At 32.0% G+C, this 20,397-nt stretch overlaps 2 protein-coding genes across 2 annotated transcripts in view; one reads left to right on the top strand and one right to left on the bottom strand.

Annotated features, from left to right (window-relative positions):
* Nucleotides 1–9,107, bottom strand: part of LOC123701897 (phosphoenolpyruvate carboxykinase [GTP]-like) — a 53,558-nt gene extending 44,451 nt beyond the window's left edge. Inside the window, exon 1 of the mRNA XM_045649506.1 lies at nucleotides 8,971–9,107. The gene's annotated coding sequence lies outside the window, so the exon portion shown is untranslated. The remainder of the gene's footprint in view (nucleotides 1–8,970) is intronic.
* A 7,330-nt stretch (nucleotides 9,108–16,437) lies between these two features.
* Nucleotides 16,438–18,870, top strand: LOC123701911. Its single transcript, XM_045649529.1, has 3 exons — nucleotides 16,438–16,668; nucleotides 17,561–17,705; nucleotides 18,265–18,870. The coding sequence occupies exons 1-3, from the start codon at nucleotides 16,649–16,651 to the stop codon at nucleotides 18,358–18,360; spliced, it is 261 nt and encodes an 86-aa protein (XP_045505485.1). The 5' UTR covers nucleotides 16,438–16,648; the 3' UTR covers nucleotides 18,361–18,870.
* Nucleotides 18,871–20,397: the final 1,527 nt, after the last annotated feature.

The raw sequence follows: 20,397 nt of genomic DNA, 5'->3' as shown, positions 1-20,397 counted from the left end.
TCTGACACGTGTGCTCAGCACACACGATCTGTTTTTCTGTTCGTATTTAATGTGTATCATTTTACTTATCTCCCTATATTTATATTTTTAAACCTTGAATTGTCAGATTTTTTTATCTGTATTTGTTATCAGATAAAGGACTTATTTCATTACATGAATACAACATATATGTATATAAATATATAAGTAAAATGCGATCATTATGCGGTTCAATTATCAAATGACGTCATTAAAGAAATGAATAACTGCTCGTATTGCTGTTATATCTCAAACAAATAATGGGTCAGAATAAAATATTAATAATACAAAAGCAAACATAATATTACATTGCTTGGGTAGCGCAGTGGTTGCTACGGCCTACGCTACATGCCTTTATCACGGACTAGCTGTTCCCCGCGGTTTCACCCGTATTGCTCTGCTCCTGTTGGTCTTAGCGTGATGATAATTATATAGCCTATAATAGCCTTCCTCGATAAATGGGCTATCTAACACCGAAAGAATTTTTCAAATTTTTCAAACTACCAAGTCTCTGGTTGTTTAGTTGAGGATAGAAATCAATATTTACAATTTTTTTTTTATAAGTATGAGAATTTTTTTTTGTTTATTTTTCATTTCAAAAGTGCTTGACTTGAAAGTGCTTGCAAAACGGGTGCTTGTAAGTTTGTAACAACTAGATACTCATTCAAATAGAGTCCTTATTAGCGCCAGACTGAGCCCGGCCCTTCCGGTCTCCTCCACTCAAGCGACAGCCCAAGCCGAGGTTCATGATCTCCGTCAAGGGGGGACGCCCTTGCGCATGTCGCTACCAGGGTGAACCTTCCGTTCACCCACGCGTCCGCTATGATATATAAAAGAGCTAGATACGTTACCCGCTCTCTATTTTGGCAAGAAAAAACTCAGGTAAGTGCCCGAGTTTCACTTAGTCACGCACCATTCAGCGTCGTGGCTGGACGTTCTTTTTGTATTTTAATCGGCAGTTGTTATTACGAAGTACATGAGTGAGACATGTATTATGTCTCGTGCGTGAGAGTGAAAGAGAGAACAACTGTATTGGTGATAATGCGTTAGTAAGTAGGTATGTATTAATTACGCTGTTTTTTAGTGCAATGATGTTGGCGTATGCCGCGTCTACTAGTATAATAGGTCATTGCGCGTCCGCGTTAAAAGAAACACCACACAAAATAAGAGTCCTTGCGTGTGTGCGTGATGGTATTATTCCGTGATTATTTATAATCTGATGACACATTATTTACTATCGATATTATTGTTATTATTACAACTAATTTAGTGGCGTATTTGCTCATAATATTATGCATTCATTTATAAATTACTGTTTCCTATTTATTTTCTCTATAAATTATGTGTCCATTTCCGACTTGATTTCACACAATATTCTTGAATAAAATAAGTTGTGATTTTGGTACCTATGTAACATACTACCTTGTTATCCTGTGTGATTAGTATTACTCTATTACATAACTAGCTTACCGCCCGCGGCTTCACCCGCTTTGTCTCAAACCTAATTAAACCTTCCTCTTGAATCACTCTATGTATTAAAAAAACCGCATAAAAATCCGTTCCGTAATTTTAAACATTTAAGCATACAAAGGGACATAGAAGCAGAAAAAGCGACTTTGTTTTATACTATGTAGGTAGATGAGAATATTAACTAACACAAGGCAAAATATAATCTTTAGGTACCTACATACAAATAGTAGGTATGTAGATCTAAATATCGAATAATTTAATATCGGAATACGCTTATTATATTGAAGGGAAAAATACGAATGATGCATATTTACTATCGTTATTAGTCAGTATCGGAAGTGATTAAATTTGATAAGTTAATAGGTAATTAGCGTATGTTTAACGTAAACAGGCTAGTGTTTTTATGAAATACTAGCTTACCGCCCGCCGATTCGCCCGCTTTGTATAAAACCTAATAAATTATATACTAAAAACTTGAATCACTCTATCTATCAAAAAAACCTGTATCAAAATCCGTTGCGTAGTATACAAAGGGACATCGACAGAGAAAGCGACTTTTTAATAGACTTTTTTAATAGCGAGCTTTTTTAATAGATAGAGTGATTCAAGAGGAAGGTTTTAGTATACAATTTATTAGGTTTTAGATAAAGCGGGCGAAGCCGCGGTCGGTAAGCTAGTGATGAATAAAAGTAATGTAGTAAGCAAGTATACCTACCTAATACTGCTACCGCATAATTACTAAATACAGCAAATAGAACGTGTAAATAATAATGAAGTGTTTCGCGAGAGTTATTATTTATTACGATATAAGTACTTATTTTCTTAGTTATTTATAAAAGGTTAAAATCTTGTTTCTACTTAAAATGCCTCATATACCTACCTACCTTCCAACCTACTTGATTGTGAGATGGATAAATTATTCTTTCAATGTTATGTTTATTTATACAGGGTTAGTTGTAAAACACCGGCAACCTCGCAGTACAAGATAGCTAACATCATAAGCAACAACATATTTTGTTCTACGACTTTTGATAATTTGTTAGATTTTATTTTCATACAAATATAAATATTCATTTCATTTTCCGTTTGAATATTATAAACTCTACGCCTCCCAAAAATTACGTAAACAAGAAGCGAACGAGAGGGGGAAGGGAACGTCGCGTCGTCCATCCGATAATGAATAGAACATACACAAATGAACATAGACAAATATTAGGAGAGTACAATAAAAGTTTAAAAAATCATTTAAAAATAATTAATTGCGTTATGCCAAAAGTCGTAGAACAAATGTTGTTACTTATGATGTTAGCTATCTTGTCCTGCGAGGTTGCTGGTGTTTTACAAGTAACCCTGTATATCTATTATTAGGAATAAATAGTCAAACACGATGCTATCAAAACAGAGGAGTCAGATGATGATTATTATTACCTAACTACTTGGTAATAGATTAGGTGATAAACGCGAAAGTTTTGGGGATGAATATAGGTAGGTAACTATGTTTGTTACTCTCGCGAAAACCACTGAACGAATTTTGGTGTATTGAGACAGTGAAGTAGCTAATGTAGAAGCCATGATGTGATGCTAATGTGATGCCAGAATAATCTATATATGTATATATAAAACTCAAAGGTGACTGATTTATTGGTCTATCAATGCACAGCTCAAACCACTGGACGTATCGGGCTGAAATTTGGCATGCAGGTAGATGTCATCATAACGTAGGCGTCCCCTAAGAAAGGATTTTAGAAAATTTATCCCCTACAGGGGTAAAATAGGGGGTGAAAACTTATACCATGAAAATTTATCTTTTCCACGCAAGCGAAGCTGCGGGCAACAGCTAGTAATATTATAAAGCTGAAGAGTTTGTTTTTTTGTTTGACACCGCGACGCGCGGAGCAGTTAGTAAGTAATTAAAATGAAACAGAGGTAATTCTGCACATTGACAAAATCTACCACGACTCAAAAAGCTATAAGACGTAGTCTACTGGATGGATTTTAATTCAACTAAGCCTACTTTAGCTTATAATACGTGGTAATTAGCAACAAGATTAGGTTATTTTTATTGAAATAAAACTTTTCACCTGTAAGTAAAAATAGAGCAAATAAACACGTCGTGGTTTAAGAGAATCATCGATCTTATATTGATGGATAGAAAATATTTCTGATATTACCCACATATTTTAATACTAGCTTTCCACCCGCGGCTTCGCCCGCGCAGACAAAGAAAAACCCGCATAGTTCCCGTTCCCTTGGGATTACCGGGATAAAACCTATCCTATGTCCCGGGGTAAAAAGTAGCCTATGTCCTTTCTCGGGTATCAAAATATCTCAATATTCTATACTCTACGAAATTTCATGCAAATTGGTTCAGTAGTTAAGGCGTGATTGAGTAACATACAGACAGAGTTACGTTCGCATTTATAATATGTATTAAAAATGGATTATTTTGTCAGAAATAAAATTAAACTTTTTAAGAGTACATTGTTATGTTTTCTTGCTTTGTATCTAAAAATTTTATGGTGACAGAACAATTAATTTGGAAGATAAGGAATATGATTCGGTCTCATGACCATTTTCAATCAGCTTAAAAAAAGAAGTTCAACATTTAGCCATTTTTATCAACATGCGTATCATCTTATCGATTACCTATTGTTTTGTACAATTAACTTGTATCTTGTATTATTATTGTACTTTGAATTTGAAATTATAATATAAAGGATAACCAAGGACTTGATTGCAAATACACTTTCAATTCATTATATTGTACACTACCTTACCACCCGCGGCTTCGCCCGCTGTGTCTAAAACCTAATAAATTATATTCTAAAACCTTCCTCTTGAATCACTCTATCTATTAAAAAAACCGGATCAAAATCCTTTGCGTAGTTTTAAAGATTTAAGCATACAAAGGGACTTATCCCCTTGTCTGTTATAAAATCTTTATAAGAACGATGTCAAAAAAATCGCATCTGTGGACCCCGCTCCTGGAGCTTGATTATACCGTGACGTACCTTCTGTCGTATTTTTTACAATTGTATATCGTAAACTATATCTTTCCTACTCAAACTAACACAAAATATCAACAGAAGAACAAGGATGGCATACATCCACATGTTTACATAACAAAAACGTAGCTACGAGCGTCTCTAGCGCTTTAAAAAGTTACCGTCCAACGTCTCGATTTCGCGCGCAGCGCCGACAGCGTCATTGGGTTTAGTCATCGATTTTAGGAATGTTTTACAAAGGTTTCATATGTCTTTTATTGTTTTAACGATTCGTAAATGAACACTATGCTTTATCATGACATCTGTCATCAAATAAATGTAACAGAATTCATCCTGTCAGGTATCCAAAGTTCAAGAGGTACTTTTTTCAAGTGCTTTTTTTGTTGTTTCATTTCTCGTAACATAAAAACTTCTTACAGCCAAAACTCTTTTGTAGTCAAGTATAAGAACCGAACTTTAATATAAGTTAATAACCTAAGCCACTTGGATTGAAGAATAATTAACGGTCCCTATTTTTTGCCCGGCGCTCGGCCGCTCGGAATGGCTAATGTTTTTGTAAGCCTTGTATTTAAAAAAAAATGTATAGGAATGAATGGTTTTTATTATTTAATGAGTTTGTATATGTATTATTGTAAATACAATAAAACCTTTTTGTATGAATAATTATTTATTTATTTATTTTTAACGAGTTTTGTACAATGAACTAAAAAAAATTGCTCACCCTGATTTCAAGCTAGAATTACTTATTTATTGCAAAGTAATTTATGACTAAGATATCTTTTATATATTAGCTTGTTTCATAACGATTCGAACGATATTAGTTATACAAAGTAGCTCCCTACAAAATTTTAGAGATATCGTCATTGTTTATAACTCGCAAGGTTTCGCGCTGACCACGCAGAATGGCCTTCACAGATGCGCGAAACCGTGCAAAATGGCCGCCACAGCTGAAGGGATAGGGACAGAGAAAGCGACTTTGCTAAACTATGCAGTAATATAATAATATATTATGAGTTATTATATCAGCACAGATAATATAATAATAGTACTACATCAGTATTTGGCTTCTTGGTATTTGGGACAACAGCTGATGAATGTTGCAGTAACGTCATATATAACTTGACTAAGAGTTAATCACAAAGTTGTGAAAGGTCTTCCATAAATAATTTGTTCTAAAGATATAAAATGAATATAAATATTATTTATAACAAACATTAGTGACATTTGGTGACGAAACTGGTAAAACTTCTTTGATTCGTATTTATTTACATAATATTAACCTTTTAAAATAGGTACTAAATTCAGGAATTAAGTCTAGTTGAATGATTTAAATTAGTTGTTACAGACTTTACCAAAACTAGGTAGGTATCTATAATATATCTTATTGATATTAAACATGCAATTGGTTTATCGATTCTAAATAATTTGGTTTTATTCAAGTCTAGTCAAGTGACATAAGTACTTAGTTTTACTGACTCTACCAAAACTGTATAACTTATTGATACTGTCGATTTTAAATAATTTTGTTCAATTGAAGGTTTAATTTACGTTGCAAATATTTGAAATTAAGTTACTTATGCCCACTTATGCCGGTCTTGCGTAAATGCCCTTACCTACAAACGGGTTTTATGCACCTCCTTTCCCCAAATTGCATTTACCTTTAAATTAACCTTCTAAAAGCAATGTGGTTATTTCTTATAAAATACCAAGTATTTAATAATACTAGAAATATTGTAATTAAATTATTAAGGGCCGATTTTTCAATGCCCAGATAAACAGCTAGATAGACTTTATTCTTCAGTTAACAAAATATTCAATTTTTCAATAGACGAATAGGACTTATCTATCGAATAACTACGTTATTTGAGGAATAAATCTATCTGCTGCTCCAACGGCCAGTTAGCGTGCTATTAGCGATTAGACGTTTGAGTTGACAACTGACGCGTCAAATTTGGGATATTTTCGTATGTAATAACATAGAGCGTAGAATTTTTACAATAAAGCCTCTTTCTATAAAATAATTATCAATTAAAATCATATTGAAATTGATGTTTTTGATAGTACCTACTGATGATCATGCCATTGAAAATTTGCCGGACGCTGCCTTTATGTCGTTTCCATCGTAAAATATATAAATTTTAACACAAATTTAATCAAAACTCTTTACTCGAATCAAAACAATAATCAACAATCATAGAACACAAGATAAACTTAAAATGCACTCCTGACGTGAGTCATAATGACGGTTGTTGACATATTGCAAGTTGACTCTATCCCGCTCTAGCCTGACTAATTTAATATGTTTGTTTCGCCACTCCAAGAGCAGAGCTGCCAATATGGAAATATTTGGTCAGATAGTTATTCATCAAATAAATCACGATTGAAAAATAGGCGAGCCGTTATGAGTTAGATAAGCAATTGAATAAATCTATTCGAGGGGTAGTTATTAGACTGTTTATCTGGGCATTGAAAAATCGGCCCTAAATCGTTAAAAGACAATCAGTTGAGTAAATTGTGATGCAATTGGGTAAAATTACAATTAATTCGATAATATTCATTAGGAAGTAGAGTCCGTTTTGATATCAATAGAAAATTCATTGTAGCAATTTACATTTGTTTATTTATTTTAAGGTTTTATATTCTGAATAATACATAATAATATTTGTTCTCAGAGGGGAAAAACACGCCTTACTTATAAAAACTGACTGATCTGTTGCTTATACACCTCTCAGTTAAATAACTCTCAACTACTTAAACAATGATTAAAATAATCATACTTATAAACCTGTCTCAGCAGTCTCTCAACTAAGTAACGTCAATATATTTTTTTCTAGTAACATTATCGAAATAAAACCCGCTATTCACGTAAAACTTGACTAAAAATGTACTTTTTGGCAAATATGAATGGTAGACTTTAATTTGTATGACATTTAACTGCCAATAAACTTTCAAATAATATATGTTACTTCTTTGTTTTTTAATATAGGAATATCAATTATTGTACAGCTGTGATTTATGTAAGATTATGTTTAATGTTTATCATATTTGTACAGAGAAAAATCAAATAACTGTGAAAATGAGCATCAATTATTTATTATTCCTCCTTGCAAAAAAAGCAGGGAAGAACTTATGAAGCAACAACAAGAGTTGCATGAAATTAGAATCCAACAGGAAAGGGAGACTCATGAAAAAAGGCTCTAAATACTTACTTTGGAAGAGGAATATTATAAGAAAACAATAATAAATTTACAAAAATCTGAATATATTCATTTAATTATAAAAATAAGTTTCAATATGACTGTGTTTATATTTTCCCTTAATTTTCGCATTCATCTTCTTATTCTTCTACATTATTAGGGACAGTTGGATTTGTTAATTGATTTTCAATGCCTGATCTAGAAAGAAACAAAAAAAAGAATTAAAACATGGATAGCATTTATGTATTGGCATTATTAAATATAAGTACTTTGTTTGCATAAGAAAGTAGTTTGCGTAATTACCTTGATTAGAAATAGGCTCATTAATTAGTATTGTTAAATTGTGCAAAACTGCACCAGTTATAATCGTGATCTTGATCACGTGGAGGAATCCTCACATCGTATCATTAAGAATGCGGAATCTTTGTTTCCACACCCCGAAGCAACGCTCGACAGTTATAGTAACTTATAGTTATTATTCCTCGTTCGCATGTGACTCAGATCGTATATGCTTCCCAAAACTACGACAGGAATTCTTCTTCTTTCAGGTCCAGAGGATTCACGCTCTGTTTATAAACTTTTTTTTGACGCTTACGAATTCTAAAATCACGAAGCACCTGCACATCATTCGTAAAATCCTTGCTCAAACTATCAATATCCATTTTACCACAGTTATTTTACTGCGAAGTGAATAAAAACACAAATAATATACTCTTGGCAACTACAAAACGTCAAATGTTTGACAATATATCCGCCATGATGTCTCTCAAATAGATTTAAAACAGGGTCGGACGTTTCTTAAATTTTGACATTATTTAACTGTTACTTAAACACCTCTCAACACTGAATTGGGTTTATAAGTGAAAAAAACGTTGATCAACAGCTAAGAGGGGCTCTTAAATTTGAGAGACGTTTATAAGTAAGGCTGATGCAAGTTTTTATGTGGTATATGGAAAAATTGTTTAACTATATTATTTACGAAAAAAAAAATCTAAATTCCATAAAAAAATCCAGAAATTATCGATGTTTACGTGTATTGATAAAATAGATTAGAGGGACCTATAAAATATGATATTATTTATTACTCATATAAAATAGAGCAGGAAGTTCAGAAGATACCACAACATTATTATTTATTTATTAAATTATCGAGTCACAAATAACCGTTAAATAAAAAAAAATAACCAGTGACCTTTGACATTCGCGCCAAAGGTCACTTTGACATAAACAAACGCCATGTTAAAAAGTAATTGTCTTGTCAAATGAAAAGTCGTACTCACAGATTGGCAATCGTACAGTGAAATCAGGCACGCTCTGCTTATTTTATGTTATTCACGTGTTCTTTGGTAACTAGCCGGTAGCATACTGGCTGGTTCTCAGAGATGCGGTCGACGATTGCTACATAGTGACGATAATTGATAAACTGTCACTTTTCTTTGGCATTGTCTGTGATATCGATCTACGCTGACTAATCCTATTTATTGTTCTATTTTAAGAGCGACCTATTTCTATATTTTTTTGGTATTTTCCACGATTTATTTCCTAAGTTGTTGAGGAAAAATCGCACAGAATAAATACATATATTAATGTATAAAAATATGTAGATTATACTCATTTACTATAATATTAAAAATTAAAATATACCTATTTGTAGACGGTAGAGATTGTAGAGCAATGGGATGTGCTAAGGATGAGGCCATAAATGGAAATAAGTCAAGAGAAATTTCATAAGATTGACAGCTATTTCTTTAAACGAGGACATTACCTAGATTATAAATTGCAACACCTACAAGCATGCAGAACGAGAAACCGCTTCATATAAAAAATAAAAATAAAACAATTAAAAAAAAAACATTTTTTTTTTTCAATTATTGACGTTTCTCCATAGATGTCTAACCTCAATAGGCTCTATCTTATTAATGAAATGATTTTATAGTTTCAGGTTTCAGTAAATTATGTAGGTACCTAGTTACAACAATTTTAGGCAAATATAAATGTGTTGATTACGAATTTATTTAGGTGAAATCACAACAGTGCCTTATCATTTGTTTAAAAATAATACGCATTTAAACTTGACACACCCATTTTATCGCTATTTTTCTTAAGATAAAAATTATTATTGTTTTCGATTCAACATCGTGTTTTTAATCAACGCATGACTAGAGAAATATCTCTTTAGCCTATAAAAACTGTTGTTATGTGGATTCTACGAATTGTGTGTGTATATACCTACCTACTCGAACTATGTACTCTTTCTTTTTTACGGTCTGATCTCTCTCCTGTTGTATCTGTTTTTCTTCTTATAGTAAAGTGAGAATGATATAATAGAGAGTACAACTTTGCTCTATCTCAGGGTTTAGGTCTCCCACGTTGTAATCTAGACTCTATTTATTCTAGCATCTCTACACGTAGACTAGTTCGAAAATCAACGGTACATCAAATATGGAAATATACTACCCAAGAAGCTTATAGTGTATTAGAGGATATAAGCTTCTTGATACTACCTATATTTCCATATTAGTTCATGATACATCGCCCATTTTTGAAAGTGACTACTATCAAGCTAATTTTCCGTTTGTAGCTTTATTTTGATGAGACGCCCAATAATTTCGTGTACGAAAGTCTCGATTGTGGTAGCTAACAGAGATAATAAGGATAAAATTTTTTGATTTGATGGTTCTCAAATATTTATTACTCACTGAATTTTTTTTTGTTCAATCTCAAGATAATTACCTAAATTATTCGAAAAAATATTTGTCCTACAAAATCTATGGTTGGTTCAAAGAGTCCCCCTTTCCAAAGTGTATCGATAACGAGGTCATCATAAATGATTACTAACAAGCTGATTTTTTTGTTTTCACTTAATTAATGTTTATATAATTCAACAGATATATTGTCCTACAAATTGCGTAATAAATATTTGAGAACCATCAAATCAAAAAATTTTATCCTTGTTATCTCTATTAGCTACCACAATCGTGAGTTTCGTACACGAAATTATTCGGTGTCTCATCAAAATAAAGCTACAAACGGAAAATCAGCTTGATAGTAGTCACTTGCAAAAATGGGCGATGTATCCTGAACTATATTTGTAATAGCCTACTAACTGCAAAATTTTTGCCTAAATTATTGGTAGAGTTAAAATACAACTATGACGATTTCCCTGCACCAAGGCTAGGCAAATTATGTTTGAATGATCGAATTCTTAACTAATTGATCTTAGTTGCTGGAAACAGAGGCTCTGAATGTTGTCTATAGCCATTTTCTAACCTACCTACTAGAGTCTACTATACAATCCATACTTATATTATAAATGCGAAAGTAACTCTGTCTGTCTGTCTGTTACTCAATAACGCCTTAACTACTGAACCAATTTGCATGAAATTTGGTATAGAGATGTTTGGATACTCGAGAAAGGACATAGGATAGGTTTTATTCCGGAAATCCCACGGGAACGGGAACTATGCGGGTTTTTCTTTGACTGCGCGGGCGAAGCTGCGGGTGTAAAGCTAGTCTACTATATAATTTAGCGGTACCGCTATCGCTAATTTGGGTTTCGTCATTTCCAAATCTATATACTAAAGTAAATTACCGTACTATAAGATTAATTTCGCAAAGCAAACTTTCGAACGACTGGAGCTGTAGAGCACATGGAAAAAGGAAGAAAAGTTTTTCTTACTGTATTAATATTCTCGAGTAAGCTGAACATAGAAAAATAAGAACAGTTGTTAACCCAGGTGAAACTGCGCCAAGTGGCTATAGTATTTATAATAAACATGCTATAGACATCTAATTCTCTTTTTATATAGTTATGAAGGTCTTAGTAAATAATTCGTAAGCTGCTTGCTTTTTGTAAGCATAGAAATGTTATAAAGATGCAACAATTCCACAACAAACGGGATTAGTATTTTTCAGTATTCATGCGTTTTCAATCGAACCCTTTATAATATTACAGAACATAAATATCAGCATACAATAGACCTCACACCTGTCCCCGCTATTGTGGAGACGAGATAAGCGATCAAAGGAATTTATTTATGGTTTATATACAATTATTTCTCTTCAACCATTGAATGTGGACGTATTCTAAGATGGTGGTATTCAAAGATATTTATTTTAGTAATCTTTACAGTAGTTATTTACTAAATGTTTATTTACTATTTATCTGAAAGTATTTACAATTCGCCAACTTGTTTTCAAACATTTTAGTATAATGGGATGTGGGACTCTACATTTCAAGACTTATTTTTGAGTACGCCTGTGTTGTGTTTTTAAATATGACCCAACTATGTTAACAACCCTTCTATATCAATGAGTAGATTTAAATATAGTATATGTAGCTTTAAATTATTTAGTGAAGAGTAAAAATAAATAGGTGCATTTTCTGCTTGTTTTTCCTCAAATATATTTAGATAGGTATCTTAAATTTTTCTGTTTAATTACAAAAAAGCTTTTTATCTCTTAAGTTGTTGGGTAGTTGTTTATAAAAGTAAATTAAAAAAAAGGTAACGGCTTTCTAAGAGGTTCAGCTCGTAATTTTAAAAAGCGTTTTATAGTCCATTGAAAAGTTGAATTGAAAAGTTTTTTAGAGGACGTTATTTTATTTTTTTGATGTGTAGAGGGGGTCAGTGTAAAGCTATCACCAAGTTTGTGGGGTCACCACCCTTGTCCCACGGCCGCCATCTTTAAAAATAGCGGTTGATATTGTTTTTACGATATATCTCTTAAACTATATAACTGTTAGAAAAAATTGTTAGCTTTATTTAAAAATTGTCAGCAAATTAAATTCTCTACAACTTTGGTCCAGTAACTTTTTGTCGTAGAACTATAAATCAATAGCCAATATATGTATAGTTGAGAGTATTGTCCCAATTGCCAATTTTGGGTATGTTAAGGGCATGTTATAATTAAGGGCATGTTATAATTAAGGGTATGTTATAATTAAGGGTATGTTAATTTCTCGGCCTAGGTAGGTATGTACTCACAAAATAGTTTACCTGTACTGCACTGAATGAAATTAAAAAACATTTCCTACATGTTTAATTTACACCTCTTCACGATCTTAGTTATTCTTTAGATTCCTTTTTTTTCGTTCTATACACTTTTATTTATTTACGATAATATTAAACGCAATTGCATGCGTCCGCGTATTTATTTAATGGAATAATGCGTCGGAATTACATAGGATTTTTTTTAATAATGTTCATTTATTTGCTACAGATCAACTTTAATATGGTGCGGACATACTAACGAAAGTTTACTAACTAAAAAGGTTAAGTTAGGTTTGTGTTTTTAACTACACAGAAATAGGAGCCCCGCGAAGTGGGGCTCCGTCGGCTCGCGACCGTCTTTTTGTAGAATTTTGGAAAAAGTAAATCCTCAGCATTTTACAAAATGCCGAGCATTTGTAAACGGCGAAATAATACAATTTGCCTGCGACATATACACAGCATTACACATAATTCATTTTGCGCAATACATTTTTATTTGAAACTAGCTGTCCAGCGCGGCTTCCCCCAATACTGCAAAATACTGCACCCGTAATTTCTTATACTTTTCTTTCATATAAACCTTTTCCTGACGAGAACAAACGCAAAAAAACAATAATTGTGAAATCGGTTCAGCCTTTCTCGAGTTTTGATCTTAGCAACACATTAAGCAATACATTTTTATTTATATAGATAGATCGTACTTGCCCTTAAATATTCCAAATATAGCTTCACTTTCATTTACAAATTATACCTTTGATATATTAACATTACATTACATTTAACCCCAAAGAAGCCATAGATCTCTTAGTGAATAAATATTCCGTTGTTATTTTTGGCTTGCCAAATATATATAAATTTTTCTATTTTTTCCATTCTTTATAAATTTATATTTATAAAGCATTTGAGTGCCATTAAACCAAAAATATCAAATTTCCAAATATAGCTTAACTGACTTTTATTTAACACAAATAAAAAAAAAAAAAAGAAAAACCAAGGCAAAAAAGTGAGATTACAATTATTAATAACCCCATTGATGCAATATTTGGAATAGCAACAATAAAGTATTATATTATCTTAAAATATATTTACAGAAAGTATACTACGATCATTACTAAGTAACTATTTATAGTTGGTTGTGTAATCTACTAAAAAAATAATATTTCATATCATTAGAGTTAGAATTTTTTTATAAACACCTGTTTGACGAAAAAAGTGTTTTAATTAGCCCCATTTTACGATATCTTAAATTTTTCTGTTTAATTACAAAAAAGCTTTTTATCTCTTACTAGCTTTCCGCCCGCGGCTTCGCCCGCTTTGTCTAAAATATAATAAATTATATACTAAAACCTTCCTCTTGAATCACTCCATCTATTAAAAAAAACCGCATCATAATCCGTTGCGTAGTTTTTAAGAATTAAGCATACATAGGGACATAGTGACAGAGAAAGCGACTTTGTTTTATACTAGTTATGTAGTGAAGTTGTTGGGTCATGTTATAAAAAGTATCAAGCTTTAACTAGATTTCTCAAACATTACATTTATCATCTACCGATCAATTAGTGTACGATCTGATAAGTATAATTTATAACGCAAATGAATTATTTAAATATTTTTTTACAAAAAATACAATATCTGAATTAAATAATTGAGTCAAAGACTGGAATGAGCTGGAATGTAGTTATAACAAACTTGTAGGATCAACAATCACATTTCATATACAGGGTGTCCCATTATTGGTAGGGGAAGTACGGACAAAATGACAGGGTGTTTTGTTTTCCAATCATATTTATTTATTTAATGGCATTATAATCAGTCTCAATCGTTTATACTCATCTTAGGTTCATTGACTATCAGTAACACAGTCTATTAATTAAGTAGGATCTATAATAAAATATATAATAATAAAAATTATAACTAATAACAAAAACCATTTTGTCCATATAGCATGGACAAAATGACATATAAGATAAGGACATAATGACATACAAATTTTTAAGAGCAAAGTTCACAAATAAATCCTTTGGTCTTCTTTGGGACACCAGCACATGACGCATGAGCCCAAAGGTAACAAGTTTTACATCGTAACCAACCTTCGCCGGGCTTAGAATTGGAAAAGAGGTCATTGCAATAAATGCAAGCGCAGTCACTATCGTCGTCATTGGCCTCGCATGAGATTAAATCTTCGCTTCCTGAGCCATCATATTTCGGAGCAGTTCTACGCTGCCTCGGCCCTCGATGCTCTCAATTTCTTCCCTGATTCTTTTCTCTGAGCGTTTTTAGAAGCAGAAATATTTATTTCATCCTCATTACACATTTTACTTTTAACCTGTCTCTTTTTTTCTGCCGGTGGATCCTTTGGTCTATTTTTAGCAATAATTACCACCAATAATCACCTAAAAAATTATAAATAAATCAATACTAGGTACACCCAAAAAATAAATCATCAAAATTATGTTAACAGAAACACTATGGACAAAATGGCATACTATGTCGTTTTGTCCAATTTGTATGTATGTCATTTTGTCCCAAATCACCGAAAAACAAATAAAAATCATAATTCCATAAAATAACTAATGATTTCAATAAACTTATTCGAAATCACTGGATACTAGCGTAGTTTATCGATTTAAATACAAATAATTACAAATAACAACAAATAACTCACCAGAAAATAGGAAAAAAACACCTGTAAAATAAACTTTTGAAGGCGAGATACAAGTTTGAACTGGCAACTCCGGCGCAACTGTCAGAATGATGCTCAACGTCTGACAGGATTGTAAATGGCAAAATTGTGGCAACGCAGCACTGCCATTCATAAAATAAAATTGAATTAGGATTGTAAATATGGCTGCCGTCACGGGATACAGTCACGGAGACGTAGCTAAAACCCGCCAATTTTGAAATAAGGGGACTATGTCATTTTGTCCATACATGTCGTTTTGTACGTATTTCCCCTATACTAAGCGCGAAGGAACTTATAGTTTTGCATACACTGATCACGTAAAAAATACTTAAACAACAAAATTACATCAAATTTTTTTCATAAATTTTTCCTGAAAATCCATTTTTTCTTCTCTAGCATCGCGCAGGAGGCATATCCGCTTCTCTAATGTGAGCATTTTGTCTATGAAAACATAATCTTAAACAATAACTCACGTGCTGGTGGCACGTGGTGGTGGTAAGTTGGGCGGGTTGCTTGTTATGGGTGTACAGTGTACACATAGAGTTTTAAGAATGCATCTATTTGGAAAAAAATACATCTGGAATTTTATTAGTATTTTTTACGTACTCAGCGTATGCAAAATTATAACCTCCTTTGAGCTTAGTATACCAACAGTGGGACACCCTGTATAGGTATATATTTTACAATCGTCCATAGAATAACAAAACAGTCAAAACCTTAACGAATTCCTAAGAATTGTTAACACAAAACTAACTAACACTTTCTTATAAGTTATAGTCATCAAAATATATTTGTTAATTGTTAGCTCCCGTAACTGAGTAGTGGCAATGAGTGATAGAAGAAACTTTTAAAATATTTGAGTAGGTGCATGACAACTATAGCTACATTTTATTTTGATGTCAATTGGTTAATTACTCTACATGATCTCTATTTATCAGAAATAATCTTAATTTTGCAATAAAACAAAAGGGGAAAGCAATGAAATATATTATTAACGTATGCAATAGAATTTTCAAATTTTCAAACAGACAGCGTAGACAAACGTAGAGTTTCGTAGCCCATAGGCAATTTTGTTTCGTAAAAATATTTAAAAGACATCAAAAATATTTAAAAACCGTTTCACACTTGACCCTTTTCTATGAATACAAAAATATCCTATTATTCGTATTGTCCGTGAAATATCAGGTGCGCAGTACGACCAGTGAAGGGTATAAAAAGGAAGGAGGGCATTTTTCATTTCACAAACGTTTTACAGTCCTGCCAACGAACAACCCTCTAGTCAACATGAGTTTTGTAAGACGCAGGTAATGTAGAATAATTTTTAAATATTTTTCAATATTTTTAAAGAACTTTTGCAGCAATAAATGCGGTTTAAAAAATTGAAAATTAAATGGTAAATGATGTTGAATTGGTCGATCTTTATGACCTTTAGGGGTATTTTCCACCAGTAGATTAGGATTTTCTTGATAAATCACTCGTAGTCGCGATGAGGTGTGTAATGTGTACCTATTCATTTATTTATGTCTATATGGGTGAATACGCTTTCGTTACATACGTATGCACATATTATGTTAAATCAAATTCCATAAAGTGCACGCCTATAGGTGGATAAAGGATAAAAAAATTCTGGATAGCATGGTAATAGGTACCACCGTATTATATTAATATTTTTCTTAAGCATTATTTCATAACATAGTGGTCGGAAAAACATTTTACTTACTTTGTTTTCATAACACAAATATATAAAAAAAAAACATTCAAAATGTTTATGTGCAGGCAAATATCTTATACTATAAAAATGAATCGCAAAATGTGTTGGTAAGCGCATAACTCGAGAACGGCGAACCGATTTCGTTAATTCTTTTTTTATAATATTCCTTGAAGTACGAGGATGGTTCTTATGGAGAGAAAACGTAAACATGTACCACGGGCGAAGCCGGGGCGGACCGCTAGTAATACTATAAGGTTTTAGCCAAAAATAATAGGCGCCAATAAATTTCTTCTGTATAATATTTCGCAGTTAAGCTAATTTTCAACTGTTGAGCAATAACTTATCACAATATTAAATTATCAAAAAAATATCATTTTTGAAATGTTCTACATTCACAATATAGGTACTAAAATTTGTCAAATCTAACATTTATTAAGTTAGTTAATTGAGAATTTTTTCTCTAAAACAATTGATTTTGCTCGCAGACTGCTCCCTCTCCTCGTATTGCTGGCGATGGTGATCCTAGTGACATCGCAGGTGACCTTCAGTAGGGACTGGAAGGGCGGGAAGCGATCCGCCCCCACCGTGGTAGATTGTGGACAGTTTACCAAACTTTGCAAACGATTTATTGTAAGTATGAAGTATTTTATTATCTCTGGTGTAGGTATATAGTCTATAGGGGTTTACATTTAAAGGACTATTACGAAAAAAGTTGATGTGTTTGTCTATTTGATTGAACGTGGTTATATAAGGATAATAAATGAAAATAATTTAGAATCATTGCGGAATAAGTTATTTTCATAATAAATAACTACCTTTTACTAAATAAATATATTTTTTTAGAACATTTTACTTTCTATGGTAACTAGGTGGTCCTTATTAAGTTTTTACCATTTGCCAATTCTGACTTTTGAGCTGTCTCATGTTGATGCTATTCTATAGCATATCTAGTATAGTATTATAATATTATTATCTGTGGTATTATTAACAATCATTTTATTTGCGTAAGATGAAAAAACATAATATTTTAGCATTCTTATTTGGAATTAGAAACCACAAAATTCAAAATGCTCTATCAAACTACATAAGTCGTCTTAAATCGGTTAATCAGCTATGTAACAATTTATTTAGTATAGTTTTATGAATATATTCTTTATAACGGTATTCTCATAAGTTCTATATTCTCCAGCACGATTTGAAGCAAGTCATGTCATCGGACAGATTAACAAAACCGAGACGAATCGAGGCAGAAGACATCGGTGTTACTTACGATGATGATAAGTAGCTGATTGGAATATTTTGAAGAATTTCATTGAAAATCGCCAACAATTTGTACTGTATTGAACCTGTTTTATTAGCTGTAAGATGGTTATTGTAGCTAATAATTAAAGTTATGGGGAAACATGAAAAAATGCGCTCAATATATGAAAAAAGTTATAAAAAAATTGTCACTGTTGCATGAAGTAATCATATGAATTTTTTGATTATATTGTTGTTAATTTAGATATTTTTTGTTTGTGTATTTTGGAATAATGCCTACGTTACACAAGTGATATATTATTGTTAATATAAGGCTGGACGTTTGTTTAGGTGATATTGACTCAATTCGTTTTTTTTTGTTTTAAATTGTAAGATATTATTTAATTTAGTTTTGTTGGTTCTTCGTGTACATTACGTTCACAGTTTACTGTTAAATTTAATAAAATAGCATTTATTTTGTGGACAGTTTACCAAACTTTGCAAACGATTTATTGTAAGTTATTGCATAGATTATTTAATTTTTTAAAGTATTATTAATATGTTGGAATAAAAACAGTATCTATAACAAGTATAACTTGTATACGAGTATCGCATGTAGACTTAATTGTATAATAAAAATTGTTAATTACATCTAATGGTGTTTTATTTTTTATTCCATAAACTACTTCCTTAAAATTTGACTCTTATTTATATACTTAGCCGCTTACTAAATAAAATGAATTTCATACATTTTCGTTTAAACCTAACCTATTTTCTTTATTTTTTTGACATATCATGTACAAGCTTTTTGGAATACTTTTAATAATATTAGGTAGTTATGTACTTACTTCATATTCAATATAATTTGATTTGTTCGATTCCCTGGCGGCCTACGAAAATATCTTAGTTTTCGCAAATAACTATCTCTGACACAGAAGGCTATGTCGGACACAGAAGGCTATGTCAGAGATAGTTATCTAGTCTAAATTGTTAATAGTCTTAATTGTTTAAATTTAATATATCTTATAGCAACTAAAAAAACTAGATGAGGGGTAGTTAGTCTAGTTCATAATATCTTAAATCTTAGTATAAATAAAAAAGAATATGATTTAATTAACATTTATTTGTCTAACAACAAGATATAATCTCATTCTTCGAAGTTCTCAAAAGACACACTGCGTTTCCCGCCTTTCCAGTCCTTGCTGAAAGTGATTTGCGCTGACGTGAGCGACACTAGCGCCATCACTACACACAGCGGAACTAAGCTGAAAATGATTTTATTTTATTAGAAAGAAGAAAGAAAAAACATTTATTCCTAGAAAAAGGTACACACACAAGAAGAAAACACAAAATAGAACAAGAAAGAAAGTACGATACATAAAATTAGACATAAAATTAGACATCATGTTCGCTTCGTATTAGATACTAGCTTTCCGCCCGCGGGCCGCGGCTTCGCCCGCTTTGTATAAAATCTAATAAATTATATACTAAAACCTTTCTCTTAAATCACTCTATCTATTAAAAAAACCGCATCGAAATCCGTTGCGTAGTTTTAAAGATTTAAGCATACAAAGGGACATAAGGACATAGGGACAGAGAAAACGTCTTTGTTTTATACTATGTAGTGAAGCTGCTCGCCTCGACTCCGCCCGGGCGTGCTTCACTATTTCTACTTTCATTTCGGTAGGTACCTTTAAAATTAATTCAATGAACAGGTGGAACTAGTGAATGGTGTGCTTTATTTTAAAATTAAATCTATAAAATGCAGTTCCTTCAATAGGTAACAATACAAAGTATAAATGATTAAAACTAAATAAATTCAGCCTACGTGACTCAGGGGAAATTTAGCTTTCTACGAGTGAAATATTTTTTTGAATAAGTAATTCGAGTAGTTTTTGTATCAAAACTATACATAGCCGGAGCACTAAAATAAGAAGAGAACCCCTGCATTTTCGGAGCTACGGAGATCCTCAAAAATATACTTACCCCAATTTTACTAGATTCATTGTAAAAGGAAAAGTTGTAGGTATTTTCACTTAAACACTGATGAAATGTTTGTGTCGAGAAAAAATGCTACTCCCTA

This window comes from Colias croceus, chromosome 22 (genome assembly GCF_905220415.1).
Source record: "Colias croceus chromosome 22, ilColCroc2.1".
Taxonomy (NCBI): Eukaryota; Metazoa; Arthropoda; class Insecta; order Lepidoptera; family Pieridae; genus Colias; species Colias croceus.
Note: the sequence above shows the minus strand (reverse complement) of the source record. Positions and strands in the feature narration are given on the sequence as shown.